Below are 23624 nucleotides of genomic sequence, written 5' to 3'. Positions count from 1 at the left end.
ACCCCCGGCGCAGCCACGGCCCGGGGGTAGACCTTTACTCCTGGTTGGAGCCACCAACCGGGAGTAAAAGTCTACCTTTAGTCCCAGTTGGTGGCTCCAACCGGGACTAAAGGTCCCTGCCACCTCTGTCTGGCGCAGTAGCCGTTGGGCAGGAACCTTTAGTCCCGGTTGGAGCCACCAACCGGGACTAAATGTATCTCTAGTTCCGGGAGCAAAAAATTCCGGGACTAGAGCCCATTTTTGTCGAGGATCAAATGTCTGTTCTCTACTAGTGGTGCCTCTCCTGCTCTCGTTATTTCGATTTTTGCCATCACAAGGTGTGTGGCGCCAAATTGTGAAGGGCTGCAGTGAACCCATGTGGAATCACGGCGAGTGTCGGATTGTAGCCATGGTGCAGGGGCTGCAGATCCAACACGACAGCCGCTGACACAGAAGATAGTGAGGAGCAGTGTGGAGCGACCCATGAGCTCAGCACCTTATGAAACTGCAGCGAGAGCACATCGTGGGATGATCAGTTCAGTGTGTGCTCCACTAGGTGGCTCAGGCTCTACTTCATTCGCACTTTGATAGAAGTCCGGTGGGTCTATTCATTCGCACTTTGAAAGGAGTCTGATGGGAGCTTGCTCAAATTCTGTTTCTTCTTCTCTCTGTTCTCTCTCTCCAAAATCTTTCCACAGGAAGCTACACCACGGGGATCATGGCCTCTGCACTACAATATCAATTCCATCCTCGAGGCTAAAATCATTCCATAGAAAGCCTCAACAGAAGATGACTATCGTATACGGATTAATGATATACATCTAACACGACTCTGCCCCTTTGATTACATATATACGTTATCTCTTCCACAATATATTCTATCATCTGTTCTACAACTCTAGGTTGTGTATTCATACGGATTTTGAACTATTTGCTTTCCAGTTAATAGGATTATCTGGAAACATGCATGAATTAGGCTATTCTGAGAACTAGTAAAAATTCAATGGTGACCTTCCAGAGATTCACCTGTATAGGTTGCAGTTAAGGTTGTAAAAAAAAAAACAGCTTGAATAACACATGTAAATAATCCAAGAAACATCATCAATATGGAGAGGGATAGGTAATTTCTTATTCATAATATAGAACATTACATTGTCTTAAACGCCATTGACATACAAAAATAATCATTAACATCTTGCATGTCTTCACTCATTACAGAAAATTTGTGACATAGAAAGCATAAAGCAAATGTTATGGAAAACAATTAACTATTGATGCTTATGATGAAGGATATATCCCTCCAGATGTTTTGATTATGATAGATTCAGCATCAATGTAGTGCATAAGACCATAATGATAACAAAAGTTTAACACTAAGAGCACGTCAGTAGAGCTCCTAGAGGAAACTCGTATAATGATTCCTAAGGAGCTTTGTTGGATGATAGTTTGCAAACTTGTAGAGTGTTTCCTTCTAATTCGTTTCTTCCAAACAGTTTTCGTAGATTATCACTTTCAGCTTCATAGTCACATCCCTAGAGAACCACTTATAGGGGGAGCTCCATCAAATAGCCCCTAGCTAGTTGATTGAAGTAGAAGAGAACCTTTGTCTTTGTTTCTTCACAAGAATCTTTCGTTCCCAAGAATCTTTCAGTATCACAAGTGCACTTGCTACGCTTGCCATAGCTGGTCTTTCATCAACCTTTTCCTTTAAACACTTCATCGCTATTATGCCAATTTCATCAAGGATATGGATGTCTTCTTCTTCTTTAGCAATATCCTGGTCAAACAGTACCTTTCCAGTTTTATCTTGTTCATAAACAATCTTAAACTGATTGACAAGACTGTTTTCACCATCTACAACGGGCCTTCTAGAAATCAGCTCTAAGAGAACAATCCCAAAGCTATAGACGTCACTTTTCGGAGTTAACCTCCCTGTATCCTTGTACACTGGATCCATGTAAGGCAAACACCCTTTCACAAGCATGGTATAATCTTTGCCCGCTTCAAAAACCTTTGATAGCCCAAAATCCGAGATTTTTGGAACCAACCCACCATCAAGGAGTATGTTGTCTGGTTTGACATCTGCATGTTGTATGCCATTTTCTGTGTATGAATGCATGTAAGCTAAACCTTGAGCAGATCCAATGGCAATATCCAAACGTGACTCAAGTGTGAGAGGCTCACGGTGTGGATCATTGTTTTTCCCATGGAGAATGTCTTTGACACTTCCTTTAGCAGCATATTCATATACCAGCAATGGTACATCCACTCCCAAGCAGCAACCCACGAGCTTGAGAATGTTCTTGTGCATCATTCTTGACTGGATTTCAACTTCCTTCGTGAACTCATCCTTTGTATCTTCTGTTACCTTAATGGAAGCCTTAACTGCCACCTCGGTCTTGTCTGGGTCTAATAAAGTCCCTTTGCGAACTTCACCAAAGCCTCCCTTGCCAAGAAGCACCGAATTCCTGGTTACTTTGTCAAGCTGGCCTTTTGTGAATAATATTAGAGTTTTGACATTTTTAAGTCTCTCACTTCCATTCTTTCTTTCAATTGCTTCCAGCTCTATCCGCTTCAGGAGATAGCATACCCCAGCTCCGAGTATAATAAAAAATAAGACCGAAATACCAACAGTGATTCCTGTATAGACAACATATGTACAAATATGAGTATAGAGGCTAGTGTATTAATAGTTGTCGTAATTCATGTAACAACATACTTGTCCTAGCCAGTTGGGATTATTTTTTTGAAATAACCAAGAAGTCTTTTGTTTTCAAAACTAATATTAAAATTTGTCCACAGCAGCATATGGACATCAAATAAGTTGGGTCGGATAATCTCAGTGACCAAATAAACTAGGAGAATTCACAAAATTGCCACCATTTATATTTACAATAATGCTATGCACTTTGCGACACATCGATAATATAATCATCTAGACGAACACTTTTTTAATAATGTGTATTAGCTTACTATTACTAGAGGCCCGAACAAAGCCTCCACGTTAATTCTCACCAGACACCTTAGAAAAAAATGATAAATCCTAGAAATTCTCATAATAATCAAAATATCTAGCCTTTAATTTGGTATACCCTAATCATCATCGTCAATAATAACCATTGGATCTATCATATTTTATAAAAAAATTACTCACCTCTGCGATTATTAAAAAAATACATAAAGTAACCCCCTAATTTGCATCTAAATTACCCATGTCTGCCATTACGAATGATAACTCAAAATAACCACCTAAAATTATATAAAAATTACCCACCTTAGCCATTATGAGAGATAATTCAAAGTAACCCCTAAATTTGCAGCTAAATTATCCATATATGTTCTTATAAAAGATAATACCAAGTAAACTCTACATTGGCTTTTGAATTATTATGAAACAAAATGTAAAGTTATACATTTTAATTAGTAACCGAATTTTCCACGTTGTCATAAAAGTAAACAAAAAATCTCTAGAATCTACATATAAATACTAATATAAAGTATCATGAAAAATAATTCAACATCCATTAAGTAAGCTATATATATTTCTAAATTACACACTTCTACAATTCTTAAGTTAAAAGTATCAATGCTGTTATGTTCCACCATGTAGAATAAGTAAACAAGTATTAATTAGGGTAAATATTATTTTAATGGTTTATCAAGTATGAAAAAATGTTAACTCTAAAGAAGTTCATACATAGCGATGACCCTGGCAATTCTTGATGCTAAATTTCATAGACCGTTATTGTAAAGAAGTTTGTACATTTTGACCGAAAGTTTTATATCACATCAGTTTTGGAAATTTTACTTTTTTTGGCCCTACTTGCTTTATAAAACCATTCTACTACACATAATTATACAGATATAATTACGTAATATAACAAATTCAAGATGCTAATTACATGGTGCAAGCTAAAATGACTATTTATGACATTATAAGAACATGAGGATAATATAGGACCTATAATTTTTTCCATAAAATAAATATAAAATTTTTGAATAAGAGATATAATAAACAATAGAGCTTTAACTTAACATGTTGATTAAAAGATTCAACAAGATTAAAAGCTACAGGCTAAACTATAGATTAATGATGTCATAGAAAGGGATGCAACAAGAGATTATAACTTAAACTTAAGTTTTAATTGAATACTCGCGCTTTTGAAAAATATAAATTCTAGAAATTCAAAGTTGATGTCACTAATGGAGTCTTCATGTTAATCCTCACTAGAGGTCCCTAATGGAGGCTTCATGTTATTCCTCATTAAGTCTGCTAAAAATATATCAACCCTAGAATTTATCAAAATAATCAGAAACATTTAGTCATCAATTTTGTAAACTTTAGTCACCACTAGTAATAATATCCAATGGATATATGCTATTTTCTAAATATGATCTAGAGTAAATTTAAACTTGAATCTATTTACCTACCTAGTATTATGATGGATAATATAGGTAACACTTAATATTGCTTGTAAGTTACCTCTTCTGCCATTATGAAAAGAACCTAAATATGCCTTCAAATCTACATCCTAATTATCAAAATGTTTTGCTAATATTGACATATTAATATTGACTAAAGCAAACACATATGTTGTGTCATTATCAAAATTAAGTACACATTCATGCATGAGGGATAACTTTATATCTGTTGTTTCATCAATCATAAAAAATATTTGCTTAACTGCTCAAATAATGATACTAAAAAATTCTTTAAAGCTATCAATAACACTGACATATAATTTATATATGTCATTACTTTAGCATATTGATACATTTTAGCTAAAATGATTGACATATCCATATTGATAGTATAGCCATTACTACAACTATAATTCTTAGATAAGAAAATTCAAATATCTTGAGAAGTTGGGAGGTTTGCATTGACCAAAGGTAGCAATGTCTTGGCCTTTTAGATTCTTTTGGAGTAAATTGTAACTATAAGGCTTAAATATTAATAATCTCTTGAGGTTTCAGCATAGTTACCGATCCTAGATCTCACTTCAGATCTACCACTAATATTAAACAGCATGGTGCATGTTTTACATGACTGCTTATGTCATCATAGAACTTAGGAGTGCAGTCTATGGCCTAACGTTTTTAGCAAAAAAGGTACAAATGATGTTTTAATACAAGATACAATAAGCACAAGAGTTTTAAACTTATCTTGAGGACTATTTTTTAATAGCAATCAATAAGACTAATTTGAAAATAACAATTGATAAGAGCTACCATAGTTTAAGCTAATGTCTTCGCTAAATACAAAATTGAAAATAACAATTGATAAGAGCTACCATAGTTAGCATTCAAATGGGAAAATAACTATGGTTAAGGATGAACAATATATAGATCAATAATTGATAAGTTTAGCACAACTAGGATATCTATTATACCTATTATGTTAGAAAATGAACAAGGAGAAAAATCTATAATTCAATATAAGTGATTTTTATTAGTTAGAACAATACTCTCTCCCTTTGATCCAATTTATACGACACACAAACACATTAATATTCAAACTTTATATCTTTAAACATTGAAATTGCAACGAGCTACTATCCAATAATCATAAACAATATAGTATAAAACAAATAAATTATCAAAGTTTAACTGTTCCATGTCAATTTGTGCCTTATAAACTCCCTTCATCTTTTTACATGTCGTATTAGCTTTGTCCTAAGTCAAACCACGTGTATCATTTATCATTGATTTCAAAAAAAAATATGTAGGCTCAATACATAAGATTTATGTTTTTAGTTTCACTATGAAAAATGATTGCAGAATGTACAATTCATACACTATGAAACCATAACATTTTTTAGAATCAATGGTTAAAGATATGTGGTAATGTTTGACTCAGGACAAAATTAGTGTGACATGTAAAAAATAACAGAGAGTGTCCTTATGTCTTCCAAGATTCTAGCCCATGCGAGAGCACGGGTTGATGCATGGACCAGTTTACTAAGTTCATAGGTTCTAAGAAAGGAAGGCAGAAAAGAAAGAAAGATAAAGAAATAGACCAAAACATAAGGAAATTAGACAAATCCAGAAAGAGTATGTAATGGCCGTATGATCTGGCGTTATCCAAGTATCAAGAAAGCCAACATTAGATGATGAAATGGTGGATGAATGCATGCACCGGAGTACTGGAGTGCTGAAAAGGACGAGGAGGAGGAGGAGGAGAAGATACGGATCTAAAAAATGATCCCTCTACCAACATTATTAGAGGCGACTAGAGTTACAGTCTCCTCCAAAGAATGAGTCATGGTTCCTCAAAAACTACTTTATGTAGTAGTCTAAACCGGTTTGTCTAGCACTATGTAAATGTTTAACAAGTATACAAGAATCATGTCGACCATTGGGAAAAGGCATGGATAGTAATGAAGATCTAGTGTTGCTAACAAAATGTGACAAGTATAATTAAAGTTTGTACTACAGTGGCCCTAAGACCTGTGAAGGACGCGAGAACCCATTTAATTCGTTTAGATGATTTCGCTTCATGAATTTAAATTCGTAAAATAAAAAACGAATAAAACACATTTTTTTTGCAAGGATACACATATAGTTGTCATGTTATGGCGATTATTATATTTGAGAAAAGTTCTAAGATTAATGTGTGTATACCTATGACACGCTTTGCTGAACCAGAAAGTTTTGGATGGCATGGATTTTCCTTTGGATCACCATCGCTCTCATACCCAGGACCACACTTGCATTCGTAAGATCCATCAGTGTCCTTGCACTCCCCGTGGCAAGGAAACTCATCCGGCCGTATACACTCATTTATATCTGCAAAAAGTGGAAGTCAACAATACTATCCAAGCATCATGAACAATCACTCATGATAGTAGTCTAGCCTAGCCCTCGGCTGATCTTTTTACTGTTTATTAAACAAATGCATTTAGATTTGGCTCGGTTACTCATAACTTTGTGAAACAAGATGCATGCCCATAGGCAGATGACTTACTGCTGCATCCACCGACGACATAGGGGTTACCCTCGTAGCCTTTGGTACAACTGCAGAAGTACCCCGGGCCATTGGTTGAGTCGACGCACTTGCTGCGGCTGCTGCGGCAGGCGTACTCATGATCAGTCTTGTTGGGTGCCTGAGCGCAGGAGACGGCAGTCGTCGAGCCGTTGTCGCGGATGGCCCAGTCGAGGCGCAGCGGCATGGTCCAGTCCACATGCAGAGGCATGGTCTGGTTGTTGGGTATGTACGTGGATAGAAGGTCGGATGCCTTGAAACTGTAGTTGCCCTTCTCTACGATGAAGGCGTAGTCGCAGGGGCAGAAATCCTGGTTGGCGTGCGACCAGCCAGACATGCTCATGCTGGTGTCCGTGATGCCTGGCGGGATGTCGACGTGGCAGCAGCCGAGGCCCGCGCAGGCACCGTCACGCGGGTCCGTCGGGTCATTGCTGACGGTTATGCATCCCGTGAAGTATTTGTAGCGGAAGCGGCTGTTGTGCACCCTCACGCCATTGGTGTAGGCATAGGTGTTGCAGCCGAGGACGAAGAGCTCATTCTGTGTGTTGGAGATGCGATAGACGCCTTCTCTGTTGAAGTCGACATCGCCGGAGTAGCTGCCGGTGACGTCTCCGGTGGTGTTGAAGCACTGCCATGCCACCGGAAGAAGCACCCGGGCCTCTGGAACCGGAGACACGGACAGGTGCAGCACCCGGATGGTCTGGTCGGTCGTCGCCAGCACCAGAATCTCGCCGGCGCTGCCGTTGTTGTTGTTGATGCAGGCGACCTCGAACCCTTTGCGGAAGCAGCCAGTGCCGGTGCCGAACGGGTACGGGATGTCTACGCCTCCGCAGCTCTGCTGGCAGCCCGGCATCACGGACATGCTGTTGTCGGCGGTGGCTGCCGTTGCTGCAAGAACGAGAAGCACAGGAACCATGAGCGGTGACATTGTTTTTGACACCGCTTGCAGGAGGCTTAGCTTCGTGATCAGTGGATTTGCTACTTTCATTGTATCCACCGAGCGAGGTTAATTACCAAGCTATGGGGTTTATATAGATGAACGGGGTTGTGGGTACCACTAAGAAATGAACTGCATTGCCAGGACCTATATACGTCATGTTTCGTACATCTTATATATAATTGCTTACGATCGAAATATGCTAAATCAATCATGATGTTTTTTTTCACCCTTCTCTATCCACACTTCTCCCCACAGCTTCCATTTGTACTAAGGGCACCCGCAACAGTAAGAGTCAGCTACTATCTCTAAGTCAACCTCTCCAATATTGTTAGCTTTTAGCAATGGCTCATAGTATGATTAGGCCCATATGACACTCACATGTTCTTTGAGTGTGTGTATGAGCCTAACTCTTGATCAAGAGCTAGCTTTTATCTCTTTTCTATTAAATATGAAAAAATGCTCAGAGGTAGCTTATGAGTCACCCATTGCGGGTACTGTAAAAAACGTACAAGATGGGTCAATTCAGTTCATTTTGATAGCGCTTTTATTTCATTTGAGGAACTTCTTAGGGAAGCGTTTGTCTCCAGAGCTGTACCAAACAGGTCCATATATTGTTAGCCTAAAACCAAACAGTCCATGTAAACTAAACTGGACATAACGGTATTATAGGAACCCATTGGTGGCCAAAAACAGGAATTCAATCCTTGTAAAGAAACTATATAGGAGTAAATCGGAATTATTAGCTCCCTATAAATTTCCAGGATATGCATGCCTGCTTCGTTATCATTTTGGTGTAGTGATGTCCAAACTAACCAAGGGTTGTTCAACGTTCGTCTACTGGGAAGGAACCCATCAGGGAAGTGCACATAGGGTTAAACACCACTGCTGACACCACAACCAGCCAGGCCATCAATGTCGAGTGTCTTATAGCCGGTAGTGATCTGGCTTCACTCTGGGTTATAAGGGTAACACCCCAAAAGAAGAACTACTACAAACACCTTGTGAATTATTACCACTGTAAGGAAAATGGACCTCGGCCCATTTAGTTTGGATTTTTGTGTTTCATGATCAACATGACCAAGTTGGACTAACGTATTTGCAGGTGTTTATTTTATAGTGAAATAGGAAGCAAACGCGGATTGGACCAATGATTGGAACATGTAGAAGATGATCAACACTCACAGGAAGACGCTAGAGGATGTATGATCAACCTAAAAGTGAAGCTCGGAGTCCAAGACGTGAAGATGACGAAGTCCGGAAGAAGGATCGCGAAGAAACGAACAAAGGGCAAAGGTGCAGCTGGCACCGGACAGCACTGTGTACACCGGATAGGGCACCGCCCTATATAGGAGTAAATCGGAATTATTAGCTCCCTGTAAATTTCCAGGAAATGCATGCCTGCTTCGTTATCATTTTGGACCTAATATATATATACACACACGTTCTAGTAATTTTTCTTATATATATAACCTTCAATCCCGTAGTTATCTTCCTAGATGCATTGTGAAACCAGTCAGAGCTAGTAGCAATGAACGAACTCTTTAACTGCATCCGCAGTGGATGCTACTGTTAACTATAATAAATCAGCTGAATCATTACCTTAAAGTTTAAAAGATTGTTAAACCATATCCACTAAAAAATGTCCATGGGTCGATGCAGCTGCACTAACGGCGAAACAAAGCTCTGTGCGCAGACAGCTACGTTTTAAGAACCAAACCACACAGTGCATTAGACCATGTTTTGAACCATGACTAGTGGAGATGTGCTTAAAACATTAGCAAGTGGGAACACGAGAGCCAGAATTGCGGTTTTGTTTTAGTTTCCCTATGTCATTTAGAAGTGAGTTTACACGTAAGTGTCACATTTTCTTACTATTGTTTTGTCAGGGAATCTACAGTGCAGCCAACCATGGTGCATGAGCCATAATTCTTTTTGAGAAGACTTGACTTCGATCGAGACGAGCATTCACAAGAAATGATGGACCACAGTTCTGGGGATTGGAGCCCAATTAATATTCCGAACAAATAAAATCAGCCAACTTGAGTTGTGCTTGTATCCGAGTCAAAGGGTTGCGTACATAATTTACATTATGATCAAAGTCAAAGCATTGTGATAGGTAACAGACATCCTACTGATTGGTATATGTATATTCTTCTGTTATACGAACAGTGTAGGAGGATGCCCTGCGTGAGATTCTTTATTTGTTGAGTATTCTTCTGTTATATGAACGGTGTACACAGATGCACAGCGTGAGATTCTTGATTTATGGGCACATGTGGACAGGCTGGTGCTTAGGAGCAGTTGTTACTTGTATTTCTTCTTCTATCTAATTTATTTAGGTGTAGTGATGTCCAAACCAACCTAGGGTTGTTCAACGTTCGTCTACTGGGAAGGAACCCATCAGGGAAGACATTACGTAAAAAACGATTTTTAACAACGGGACGAATTTTTTGTAGGGGCGGCTGGTGATGGAGCCGCCCCTACAGTGACGTGCTCGGGAGCCCAGACGCCAGCCGCCCCTACAAATGGAACAGCAGGGGCGGCTGGTGATACGAGCCGCCCCTACAAATGAGTCTGATTTGTAGGGGCGGCTCACTTACCAGCCGCCCCTGGCGTTTCTATTTGTTGGGGCGGCTGGTGATTGAGCCACCCCTACAAATGCCCCCGTATAAAATACCTCTAATTTGTAGGGGCGGCTCAATCACCAGCCGCCCCTACAAATGACCCACATATAGCACAACTGCAACACCTTCTTTCTCCTCGGGTCACTCACTCCAACCCGTGAAAGAAAGGTGGGGAGGCCTTGGGCACCTCCCAAAAATTGCTCTACTAAGGGGGGAAGGTTTTGGTCTTAAATCCTTTGGTGGAGAGGTTGTAGAAGGTAAGAAAATGCTATTCCACACTTTTTTTTGAAGTTTTAATGGTTGGTTAGTGAGTAATTAAAGTTTTGTTTTTCTCTCTCTTCTATGGTGCTTGAGCTACTTATGAAGCAAATTAGACCCAAGTTTTAAATGTACTAGGGTAAATTAGGGAGGGGAACAAGATCATACCCTTATTTGGTCCACGTTTCTTGATTTTAGTGAACAATTAGTTAGTTTTATGCATGTTTCATGTGCATGTAGATCTAGATCTAGGGTTTGGTTTTTTTATTAATTTTGTTTTTGTAAATTTATGTTTGATAAAATTGGACTAGGGTTTGTATGAAAGATATTGGGTAAAGTATAATTGTTGCTAATTGTTGTCTTTGAAATTGTTTATTGTAATCAATAAATATGTATTTTAATTATTTATGGATAAATGGGCCATTAATTAATTTTCCTCTACCATGGTGTATTTGTATGCTTCATGTAATTATATTAGATTTATATTCATAAATATCTGAAGTATATACAATTATTCTCAAGTAATTATTAATTTGATTCATTTTTATATATATCTGAATAAGTAGTCCTTTAATGTTTGTTTTGTTGTTGTTGTTGTAAAAGATGGAGTACATGAACTCTTGATGTATGGTTCGTTAAGGTTCAAGGTAGGTTTCCGTGAAGAGGTGGATAAATTTATTGAAGCCGCAAAGAAGCATGCAACGACATTGAAAGAGAATAAGGATACAATTATTTGCCCCTGTAAAGATTGCAAGAACCGTATGGCATGGACAGATGTGACTATCATCAGATCACATTTGATTATGCGAGAATTTGTTGAGGACTACACAGTGTGGATTCATCATGGTGAAACGGTTATTGTTAACGACGAGGATGAGGAGGAATACGACGACGAAACCATAGAATCCCTATCCCAATTTCAGCAGAGCTTGATACACGAATGGATTTCGAGTTTGGCAATGAACAGGTGGTGATGCTGGTGGTTGGGTAGTAACGATGAAGGTGGTGCCAATAATGATGGTGGAGCACGTGTCGGGGATGCAGATGATTTGGAGGACATGATTCGGGCCCTTGGACCAGAGATTTTACTAAATAGCCCGAAAGGTCTAGAAAATTTGGAAAGGGTGACAAAAGCATCGAAGGAGACTGTGTATGGTGTTGAAAAGGGCTATCCGACACATTGGAGATTGCTATGTTTTGTGCTTGAGCTGCTCATCCTGAAGGCTAAGTACGGCTGGTTAGACTGTAGTTTCAATGATCTATTGCATCTCCTGTCATGAGTGCTGCCAGAACCAAACTCAGTTCCCGCCAACACATACCAAGCGAAGAAGGTCATAAGTCCATTGACAATGGGGGTTGAAAAAATCCATGCATGCCCAACCATTGTATACTTTTTTGTGGCGAAACGTTCAAGTCACTGGATAAATGTCCCTGGTGTGGGGCCAGCCGATACAAGAACAATGACCTTTATGGTGGGGACGAAGCCTCCATGGGGAAAAGAGGAATAAGAAGGGTACAAAAAAGGTGGTACAAGAATCTCAGCCCCCAAAGGACACTCCATTAGGCAATGATGCAAAGCAGAGAAGAATTCCTGCCTTGGTAATGTGGTACCGGCCAGTGACCGACCGCTTGAGACGTATCTTCCTAAACCCTAAAGAAGCCGCACTCATGACATAGTGGGATGATTAGCGCAAGGTGGATGATGATAAGATTGCACACCCGGCTGATTGTAGTCAGTGGCAAAGGTTTGATGAGAAGCACAAAGAATTCAGCGATGACCCAAGGAATATACGGTTTTTCTTGAGCACCGATGGAATGAATCCCTTCAATGAGTGGATGAGCGACCACAACACATGGCCAGTGATCTTGACCATGTACAACATCCCAACATGGTTGTGTCAGAAGAGAAAGTACCTTCTCCTCACTATTCTTATTTCTGGCCCTAAACAACCAGACATTGATATAGACGTGTTTCTTGAGCCTTTGATGCAAGAAATGGAGAGGCTATGGAGGCATGGGGAGCAGATGTACGATGCGTTTCGAAATAAGGACTTCATATGTAGAGCAATAATATTTGTTACTACCAATGATTACCCCGCGCTGTTTGCTTTGTCTGGACAGATCAAAGGAAAGACGGGATGCTTGGTTTGCTTGGATGGTACTACATGGGTGTACCTAGATGCATCCAAGAAGATAGTTTACCTAAGGAACCGACGCTTCTTAAAGACAAGTCACAAGTACCACATCAAATTGTTCTTTAGATTTTATGACAATGCCCCAGAGATTGAACCCCCTCTGGAGAGACGTCATAACAGAGAACACGTGTACAGAATGGTGAAAAACATACGTGTCGTCTATGGAAAGAAGAATCCGGATGGGACGAACAAAGATAGAGCACACCTCCTATCGAAGGCGTACCTTTCAAGAAACAATCGATCTTCTTTCAGTATCTGCCTTATTAGCCAGACTTGGAGGTCCCCCATGCCATTGATGCTATGCACGTGCAGAAGAATGTCTTTGAGAGTCTCATTGCTACCTTGATGGACACAGGCAAGTCAAAGGATGGTCTGAAAGCACAAAAAGACATGGTGTAGCTAAACGTGATGCCATAGCTTCACCCGGTGCCTGAGGCTAATGGAAAATACACTCTGCCCGCGACGTGCTTCAACCTAACACCAGACGAGAAGAGAGCTATATGCACTTTCCTGAGGGGGATCAAAGTCCCGACTGGGTTTTCAGCAAATGTGAAGAAGCTAGTGTCGATGAAGGACTTGTCAATAACACACTGCAAGGCTCATGATTGCCATGTGATGCTGACAGTGTTTCTACCTATTGCAATCAGGGCTATACAGCCAGAGTTCTTGAAAATGGCCATCACCCGCATGTGCTACTTCTTTTCGAAGATCTCACAGAAGATGATTGGCAAGTAAGAGCTGAGTGATCTACATGAATTTGTGGTGGAGACACAAAACCAAATGGAGATGTGTTTACCTCCTGCTTTTTTTGATATAATGCCACATCTCATGATTCACATGGTTCATCAGATACAGGCGCTAGGCCTTTGCTACTTGCATGAAATGTGGTCCTACGAGCAGTTCATGTCGGTTCTAAGTCGATACGTGCATAATCGAGCAGACCCAGAGGGCTCCATGATAGAGGGTTACAGTACTGAAGAAGTCGTCGAGTGCTGTCAAGAGTACCTAAAAGTACAGAAAGGGATTGGTAAACCTAATTCTCGTCACAAGGGTAGGCTGGCTGGGAAGGGCACCAGTGGTAGAAAAGTGTTCATCGACCATGATTACAAAGATGTGAGTCGGGCGCATTACAGTGTCTTGCAGAGTACACAACTGATGCAACCGTACATTGATGAACACTTGGCTATCATTATGGCAGAGAGAAATGGCCGTTCGGATGATTGAGTCATGAAACAACACAAGCAACGACTAACTACATGGTTGAAGGACCAAAACATACCGCCTGGAGAAACCATAGAGTCTATTACCACAAGTAGGTTGGTGTAACACCCTAAAATTTGAATTCTTTTTAAAATAGTAAATTTGATTTAAATATGCAATTATATGTGCAATTCAAATTAGGAAATAATATTTCTTTTATGAAATTAAAAGAAAATACAAGAATAGAAACATGTTGATGCATTCATGCTATTGCGTATTTATTTCTGTGACGGGTGGTTTTGTTCAAATGCTAAAAGATTTTAAAAACCTTTTGAAAATGAGTTTGAAAAGTTTATTTATAAAAAGAAAAAAAGAAATTTCCTTCCATTCCTCCCCTTCCTCAGTTTCGGCCTGCTGGCCCAGCTCCCCGACGGCCTGCTCACCTCTCTTCCTTCCCCTCCTCCCATTCTCCTTCCTGGGCCGGCCTAGTTCGGGCGGTACTGCTGCCCCGCGCCAGCCCAGCACCGCGCCCCTTCCCCGCGCCTCAGTCGCTGCCTAAGCGGGCCCGTTTGTCAGCTCTTTCCCCCACCTCCTCCCGCATGCCCCGCCCAGTCAAGCAACTGCCGCTGCGCAACCGCCGCCCCGCGCCCGCTCCTCGCGACGTGGGCGCGTCGCCCCGCTCCCCCGGCCTCGTCAAAAGGGAGCCGAGACCCTCCGCACACCCCTGCTGCCTTTTCCCCGCTCTCCTTTCGCACTTGCTCGGGCCGAAGAAGCCGCAACAACCGCCACTGCACTCGCCAAATCCGCCGTGCACGAGCAGCCGTTCCCGTCGCCTCGCCGTCACGTCTGGCCCTCAGCCGAGCTTTGCCGTGAAGTAACGGACCTCTTGCAGCCTTTGTCTTCTTGTTTTTCGCCTTCAATCGCTAACTCTTGGTCATCGGTCTTCACAGAACACCGCCGTCTGCTGCTCACCGTGGTTCGCCGTCCTCGCTTCATCACCGCCTCCGATTTTCGCCGTGGTGAGCTCGCTTTGCTCCCCTCTTTCTCCCCGTGCGATTATTCACGTGTTTCGTGGTCGTTTGAGCCTTATCCGCGTGCGCCAGGAAGCTCCACGCCGCCGGCAATGGCAGAGCCGCCGCGGCTGCACTGTTCCCCGCCGGCGTTTTCTTCTTTCCCCCCCTCATCTAATCCAAGCCCTTCATCGTCTGATCAACGGCCCTGGATGGCCGATACCCCTTCGCGGGTGGTTTTGCTAAAGAGCCCTCCTGTTTTCGCGTAATTGAACCCGCAGCCAAAACGTATTTCCCCGAATGCGCAATCCCGTTTGGAAAGCGTAAACTTCATTGTTTAAATCAAAAGTACGCTTTCAGTATTTACAGAAATGCCATTCGAACTGTTTCGCTTATAGAATTGTCGTTTTAACTCCGAATTGATCCATTCAAATCGCGTTAGCTTCGTAATTTCATAAGCTACATGTTGAAGCTACTGTTAGTCAAGTTTGGAACTTTTTAATTTCATGTTTAGATTTAATTAAATATAGGGCTATAGGAAAACCCGTTTTAATCATAACTTTCGCATTTTAGCTCCGTTTTTCGTGAACTTCGCGTTGACGTGATCGTAGCGAAACGTAGATTAGTTTTACAAACATTTTATCTTGATTTCAATACTATTGGTGTACTGTTCTAATGATAGGAATGTTTGCTTTGCATGAATGCTTTTGGAATGTTGTATGTTGCCGTGTTGGTCGCGTTCAGACGGTGAGGAAAACGTTGGAGACCAAGAACTCTTCGACGACCAGCAGGACCAGCACGAGTTTGTGAACCAAGGCAAGTATAACATGGGCCTTCCTTGATGTCCTATTTCACTTTAATCAATTACTCATGTGCATGTGTCTAATTTTGATACCTGTAAGGACATCCTAGTGATTATTATCGTGTTCCTTGTCTCCTACGGGTTAAATGCATATGGGTAGATTGCTAGTGCTCTAACTGAACTTGATATACATATTGATGAATGATACTATGGAACGAAGTGAGTAACATGAATTATAACAACTGTTCCATAGGGCGAAAGTGCAAATGACCTTTGTTCATGTTGCTCCCGGCCCTCCATAAGGACTTATCTGTCGACAAAAGCTGGGACTGACAGTGCAACCGGGAGAGTCATATGGCTCTGACTTCAGCTCAGTAATAGGACCTTTCCTAGCTGGTTAGAGGTTACCTTTTTGGCGCAAATGGGGCTTGCCACTTTGGGTATAGGGCTGCCTCTGTTCCTATGAGTATAGCCGCGATGGATTTGTGCCATAGGAAAGGGGGGTCCCTACATCTGCCTGCCAAGGAAACCTAGCGGCCCTAACTTGTTAGGGAAACCTATGAAATGGCTTCATAGTGTACCCTGCCCGCTCACCTTGGTAGTGACATGAGAGTAATTAACCCGGGCATATGGGGATCATGACTCGCAGTGAATGTGCACCACCTCTGCAGAGGGTAACAAACTGTTATAACAGCCGTGCTCACGGTTACGAGCGGCCCGGAAAACTCACAGAATAACTGGTTACTTGATGATGATCATTTAAGTTGTTCTATGATGAAATATGGTAAACCTGACCTTGATATATGTTCTTATGGGTTTAAATGGGAGCTTAAGCATAACTTGATAATACTTGAGAATAAAAGTTTGACCTATTAAAAATGCTAACTGCAGTAAACCAGAGTCTATCCTTTTTGAGCTTCATAACCCCATGATAGCTTGCTAAGTACGGAATGTACTTACACTTGTTTATTTTCTTTACTTGGATAAAAATCCCGGATGGGTAACAGATGACAACGGGTATGAGGATTTCCCGGAGGATTATTAGGCTTGTGGTCAACCAGTTGACCTTCCCTATGATGACGGCCACGAGAGTTTATTATCTTTTTATTATTCCGCTGTGATGTATAAGACTAAGTTTTATTATAACTCTGATGTATGAGACACCATGATGATACTATTTGTAATTTGTCAGCTTGTGTGTGTGATTGATTCCTGGGCACACACGAGTTTTGTGCATTCAATTTTATCCTTAAAATTGGGTGTGACAAATTGGTATCAGAGCCGTGTTGACTGTAGGACGCAAGCCTAGTTAGAAAATGGTCGTTTTAGCAGCTTTGCTCCTCTGGTTTCTTGCTTACTGACTTATTCTTGTTATTTTATTAAAACGTTTATGCTTTTCATACCTTAATCTATTATTTAAAATTGTTGATTCTAATTTCTATCTCACTTTAAATCTATAGATGTCTCATAATCCGAAGACTGCTCGACTCAGCACCACCAGCTATCGTGCCATGTTCACCCCGCGTGCCCCACCGGCAGAGAGGGAGATTGTGATCATCTCCGACGACGAGGAGATGGCTACACCGACGCCTACACCTACCCCTACACCAGTCGCCGTGCCCGTCTACCCTGTGATAGCTACACCTGAGGAGTCGACGGCTACTTCCCCTACACCTGCACCCTCCCCAGCTGCCCCCATGGAGGACGAGGAGATTGGCTGGAAGTGCAAGTACTACTTCAAGACAGCTCCAGAGACAGCCTACTACCACACTCTCCTCACCCACGTGCTGGACGACTACTTCCCCGACTTGCACGCCTCCATCAGCTACCACTGCGCCGAGTACAAGCACCCACTGGAGGCTACCTTCTGGAAGGTAGAGCTGGTGGTCACCGCATGGAATGATATCATCAATGGACATGAGGTGGAGACTGTCCACAGTGCCCCTGCCAGGAGAGCCCATGCTTTGGATGGCATGGAGGATGCAGCACAGAATGCCTACATCCACTACCATGGTCGTCGCTTCGAGGCCATGAGGGAGGATCGCTTTAGGTTCCTTCCTCGAAATGATCATGAGGGTGTTTGGCAGGTTTTGGCTCCACCAGAGAATGACCCCACTTTGGAGGCAACGGTGCAGCATGTCCACGCTATGCAGGGAGTGGATGATGAGGTCAAAGGAGAACTACGTGCATCTCAGAGGGCGCAGAGGCGTCTGCAGAAACAAGTGGATGAACTTCGAGCACAGCTGGGACAGCCTTCCATCTACAAGAAGAAGCGCCGTTCCTTCACCATGATTGACACCGCTCCATAGGTGTTAGGTGCCTTGATCTAGATTATCACGTCGTTAGTTCGTGTCCTTATTTAGTCTTGTTGGTCTTGTGAACTTGGTTGATTAGATGTTTGATTTGTGAACTTGGTTGAGTTGGTATTTTGCTTGATTGCTGGAAGTTTGTGGGCATGTCCACAACTTCCTTAGATTGGAACTTTAAATTTAGAATGAAATCTTAATGCAGAAGTATCATTTTATCTTATCTCTGCTGTGCTGATTTCTGGAGCAGCCTGTGTTCTTTATCTGGTAACTCGAAATCTGTGATGATAAAAATTCTGAAATTTTTGTGGAGATAACTAGACCTCTGTATCTTTCAAGTGTCTTTGGAATCACGTCAATAGCTATTCAGGTTTGGGAGATCTAACTGGCACAAGTTGTTGTTCCTGCGCTGTCTGGAACTCAGAACAGTTTCGGTTTAGCTCTATTTTTGACTATGTGTGAGTTCGAATCTGTAAAAGTGGTCTAAATGAAAATTGTAGCTGATGTCCTAAGCTTTCTAACGAATCTTGGTGCACCTCTGTTGGATCTTGGAAACTTGAGTTATAACAGTTTTACTGAACTGCTGAAATTGAATCTTGCCCAGAAAATTTTCAGCATTGTTTCTTATCTCTTGTAAGTTCTCTATAATTGGAAAAATCTCTAAATTTTGCACATTTGTTGGAAAACAGATGGCCGCAAGAGGAGGAAGAGGCAGAGGCCGTGGTCGTGGGCGTGATGCTCTTATGAATCCACCACCGCCACCTGTGACCATGGAGCAGATTTTGGGAATGCAAGCGCAGCTGATGCAAGCTATGATGCAGCGCTTGGACAATGAACCTGCAAGAGGTCCACCGCCTGTCCAGGTTAGAGATAAGCGTGGAGAGTTTATGAAAGGTCATCCACCGGTGTTCACACATGCCACAGACCCTATGGAGGCCGATGATTGGTTGCGTGCTGTGGAGAAACAACTGAACATAGCACAATGCAACGACCTAGAGAAGGTGTTGTACGCTTCCGGGCAACTGCAAGGAGCTGCTCAGGATTGGTGGGAATCATTCCAGTTTGGACGTCCCAACAATGCTCCTGATATCACTTGGCAGGAATTTAAGGACAGTTTCCGATCATACCATATTCCTGATGGACTAGTGGAACTGAAGCAGGAAGAATTCAGATCTCTCAAGCAAGGATCAATGATTGTGGCGGAATATCGGGACAAGTTCGCACAACTATCTCGCTACGCTCCTAATGATGTGGCAGATGACAAGGATAAGCAACGCCGTTTCCTCAAGGGACTCTATGATGGACTGCAGCTCCAGCTGATGTCTAATACTTATCCTAATTTCCAGTCTTTGGTGAATCGCGCAATCGTGATTGATGATAAGCGCAAGGAGATGGAAGCTAAGAAGAGAAGGCTCCAAGGGCAAGCTTCTGGAAGCAACACTCACCCACGTGCTTATCCCCAGCAAGGTTTCCAGCAGAGGAATCAAGGACCAACTCACCAGGGAAACCGTGGTCAGTATCCTCAGCGGAACCAGTTCCAGCAACACCCTCAGTAGCAACAGTTTGGAAATCAACGTCCCCCGCAACAGGCTAGCAATCCTGCAACACGCCAGGGAGTGACTAACAATGCTCCTGTGAAGAGTGGTGCACCCAACAATCCCAATGCCTGTTACCGATGTGGAGAAGTAGGTCACTATGCTCATCAGTGTCCTAAGAAGCAGAACCAGCAAGCACCTCAGAACCAGGCCAACAATCAGAAGTTCAACGCCCGACCACCTCTCACAGCGAAGGTGAACTATGTGTCATCTGATGCAGCTCAGGAGACGCCTGAGGTCATGTTGGGTACGTTCAGTGTCAACTCTATTTCTGCTACCGTATTTTTTGATTCTGGTGCTTCGCATTCTTTTATCTCTCAAGCTTTTGTTAGAATGCATAGCATACCTTTGTGTGCCATGAAAAACCCAATACTAGTGAATTCCCCGGGAGGCAGTATGCCCGCTTCTTATTGGAGCCCCTCAACTAGCATTTCCTTAAGGGGGGTAGACTTCAAGGTGAAGCCTATTGTGTTGAGAACAGCGGGAATTGACCTTATCCTGGGAATGGATTGGATGAAACAACACCGGGCAGTGATTCAGTGTCAGGAGAAATCTGTGGTTGTGACATCACTCAATGGGGATAGAATCTGTGTAGAAGTAGTAGTGCAAGCTCAGCCTACAGCCACAGTGAATCAGCTAGATGGTGAATTCAATGAACAAGATCGTGTCGTGGAGGAATTTCCGGATGTCTTCCCCAATGACTTGCCAGGTATGCCACCTGACCGAGACATTGAATTCATTATTGAATTATTACCTGGAACTGCACCAATAGCTAAACGTCCATATAGAATGGGAGTTAATGAATTAGAAGAGCTTAAGAAACAACTAAAAGAGTTGCAAGAAAAAGGTTTCATACGCCCCAGTTCTTCCCCGTGAAAGGCACCTGTGATCTTTGTGGATAAGAAGGATGGTAGTCAACGGATGTGTGTGGATTACCGCTCACTTAATGAGGTTATCATCAAGAATAAATACCCTTTGCCTAGGATAGATGATTTGTTTGATCAGTTGAGAGGAGCTCATGTGTTCTCCAAGATTGATCTCCGATCTGGTTATCATCAGCTTAAGATTCGGAACTCGGATATACCCAAGACAGCATTCACTACACGGTATGGATTATATGAGTACACCGTTATGTCTTTTGGATTGACCAATGCACCTACATACTTCATGTATTTGATGAATAAGGTGTTCATGGAGTTTCTGGATAAATTTGTGGTAGTATTCATAGATGACATACTAATATTCTCCAAGACTGAAGAAGAACATGCGGAACACATAAGGATGGTCTTGCAAAAGCTTAGAGAGCATAAGTTGTACGCTAAGCGGAGCAAGTGTGAGTTTTGGTTAAAGGAAGTCTCTTTTCTGGGTCATGTTGTCTCCAATGGTGGTATAGCAGTGGATCCATGCAAAGTGTAAGATGTACTGAATTGGAAACCACCAACTTCTGTAAGTGAGATTCGTAGCTTTTTGGGATTGGCTGGTTATTACCGAAGGTTCATTGAAGGCTTTTCCAAGCTAGCCAAGCCTATGACAGCTTTGTTGGAAAAGAATGCTAAGTATGTATGGTCGGATAAATGCCAGGCAAACTTTGAAGAGCTAAAGAAGAGATTGACTACAGCTCTAGTATTAATTTTGCCCGATTTAAACAAGAACTTCTCTATATATTGTGATGCATCCCGTTTGGGTCTTGGATGTGTGCTTATGCAAGAAGGAAGAGTGGTTGCATATGCATCCAGACAACTAAGGAAGCATGAGTTGAATTATCCTACTCATGACTTGGAATTGGCAGCTGTGGTTCATGCTTTGAAGATCTGGAGACATTATCTGATTGGACATAAGAGTGATATCTATACTGATCATAAGAGTTTGAAATATATCTTTACCCAATCAGATCTGAATTTAAGACAACGTCGTTGGTTAGAATTGATCAAAGACTATGATTTGGAAGTGCATTATCACCCGGGAAAGGCAAACGTTGTAGCTGATGCACTTAGCAGAAAGAGCTATGCCAATGGAATTCAGACAACATCTATGTCAGCAGAGTTGTGTGCTGAAATGGAGTATCTCAACTTGAGCCTGGTCACTAATGCAATGGAATTGGTGATAGAGCCTACATTGGAACAGGAGATATGCAAAGGACAATTGGAGGATGAAAAACTTAAGGAGATAGCAGAGAATGTAGTGCTTGGAAAGGCACCCGGATTTAGAATGGATGAGAATGGAACTCTTTGGTTCGGGAAAAGGATATGTGTACCAGAAGTGAAAGCTATCCGTGATGCAATTCTGCAAGAGGCCCATGAGTCTGCTTATTCTATACATCCCGGAAGTACCAAGATGTACTTGGATCTCAAAGAAAAGTATTGGTGGTATAGTTTGAAGAGAGATGTGGCAGAATATGTGGCTCTGTGTGACACTTGTCAAAGAGTGAAGGCTGAGCATCAAAGACCTGCAGGGTTACTACAACCAATGAAGATCCCTGAATGGAAATGGGAAGAAGTTGGCATGGATTTTATTGTAGGATTACCCCGCACTCAAAGAGGTTATGATTCAATATGGGCAATAGTGGATCGACTCACCAAGGTCGCTCACTTTTTACCAGTCAAGACTACTTATAATGGTGCAAGATTAGCAGTGTTATACATGGAACGAATAGTGTGCTTACATGGTGTTCCCAAGAAAATTGTGTTAGATAGAGGCACCCAATTTACATCGCAATTCTGGCATAAAGTACATAGATCTTTGGGAACAAAGTTGAATTTTAGTTCTGCTTACCACCCGCAAACCGATGGACAGACTGAAAGGATCAACCAGATTTTGGAAGATATGTTGAGAGCCTGTGCACTTCAGTATGGTGATAGTTGGGATAAGAGTCTGCCTTACGTAGAGTTCTCATACAACAACAGTTATCAAAAGAGCCTCAAGATGGCACCTTTCGAGGCGTTGTATGGACGTAAGTGTAGAACGCCCTTGTTCTGGAATCAGACTGGAGAAACCCAAGTGTTTGGTCCCGATGTCCTTAGAGACGCGGAAGAACAAGTAAGAATGATTAGAGACAATTTGAGAGTGGCTCAGTCTCGACAGAAGAGTTATGCTGATACCCGCAGAAGAGAGCTAACTTTCGAGATTGGTGATTATGTGTACCTGAAAGTGTCACCAATGAGAAGTGTGAGAAGATTCAATATGAAGGGAAAGTTAGCCCCAAGGTATATAGGACCTTTTAAGATCCTAGAGAGACGTGGAGAAGTAGCTTATCAGTTGGAATTGCCTGAGAGCTTGTCCGGTGTACACGACGTGTTCCATGTCTCCCAGTTGAAAAAGTGTCTGAGGGTACCAGAAGAACAAATTCCTTTGGAAGAACTTGTTGTCAAGGAAGATCTTACTTATGAAGAGTATCCGATAAAGATCTTGGAAACTGCCGAAAGAGTTACGAGAAGCCGAACAGTAAAGATGTGCAAGGTACAGTGGAATCGTTATACAGAGGATGAGGCTACTTGGGAAAGAGAAGAGGATCTGAGAAAGACTTATCCCCAACTGTTTGAGTAAGCAATCACCCGAATCTCGAGGACGAGATTCATCTTAAGGGGGGGTAGAATTGTAACACCCTAAAATTTGAATTCTTTTTAAAATAGTAAATTTGATTTAAATATGCAATTATATGTGCAATTCAAATTAGGAAATAATATTTCTCTTATGAAATTAAAAGAAAATACAAGAATAGAAACATGTTGAT

At 41.9% G+C, this 23624-nt stretch overlaps 1 protein-coding gene across 1 annotated transcript; it reads right to left on the bottom strand.

The window, feature by feature from the left end:
- Positions 1–1555: 1555 nt before the first annotated feature.
- LOC136533164 (wall-associated receptor kinase 2-like) lies at positions 1556–7892 on the bottom strand. The gene is made up of 3 exons (XM_066525733.1): positions 6947–7892; positions 6604–6768; positions 1556–2619 (listed from the first exon to the last, which is right to left on the bottom strand). Exons 1-3 carry the CDS (start codon positions 7890–7892, stop codon positions 1556–1558), a joined length of 2175 nt encoding a protein of 724 aa, XP_066381830.1.
- Between the last annotated feature and the right edge of the window lie 15732 nt (positions 7893–23624).

This window comes from Miscanthus floridulus, unplaced genomic scaffold (genome assembly GCF_019320115.1).
Source record: "Miscanthus floridulus cultivar M001 unplaced genomic scaffold, ASM1932011v1 fs_796_1_2, whole genome shotgun sequence".
In the NCBI taxonomy this organism is placed as follows: Eukaryota; Viridiplantae; Streptophyta; class Magnoliopsida; order Poales; family Poaceae; genus Miscanthus; species Miscanthus floridulus.
The sequence above is the reverse complement of the archived record's forward strand: the minus strand, read 5'-3'. Positions and strand labels throughout refer to the sequence as shown.

What these genes read in the sequence shown, in the direction of transcription:
- LOC136533164 (XM_066525733.1), bottom strand. Translation starts at nt 7,892, where the DNA reads ATGTCACCGCTCATGGTTCCTGTGCTTCTCGTTCTTGCAGCAACGGCA. An exon ending in TGTCGTCGGTGGATGCAGCA is followed by an intron (nt 6,769 to 6,946) that starts GTAAGTCATCTG and finishes CACTTTTTGCAG; the next exon opens with ATATAAATGAGTGTATACGG. An exon ending in TTCAGCAAAGCGTGTCATAG is followed by an intron (nt 2,620 to 6,603) that starts GTATACACACAT and finishes TTGTCTATACAG; the next exon opens with GAATCACTGTTGGTATTTCG.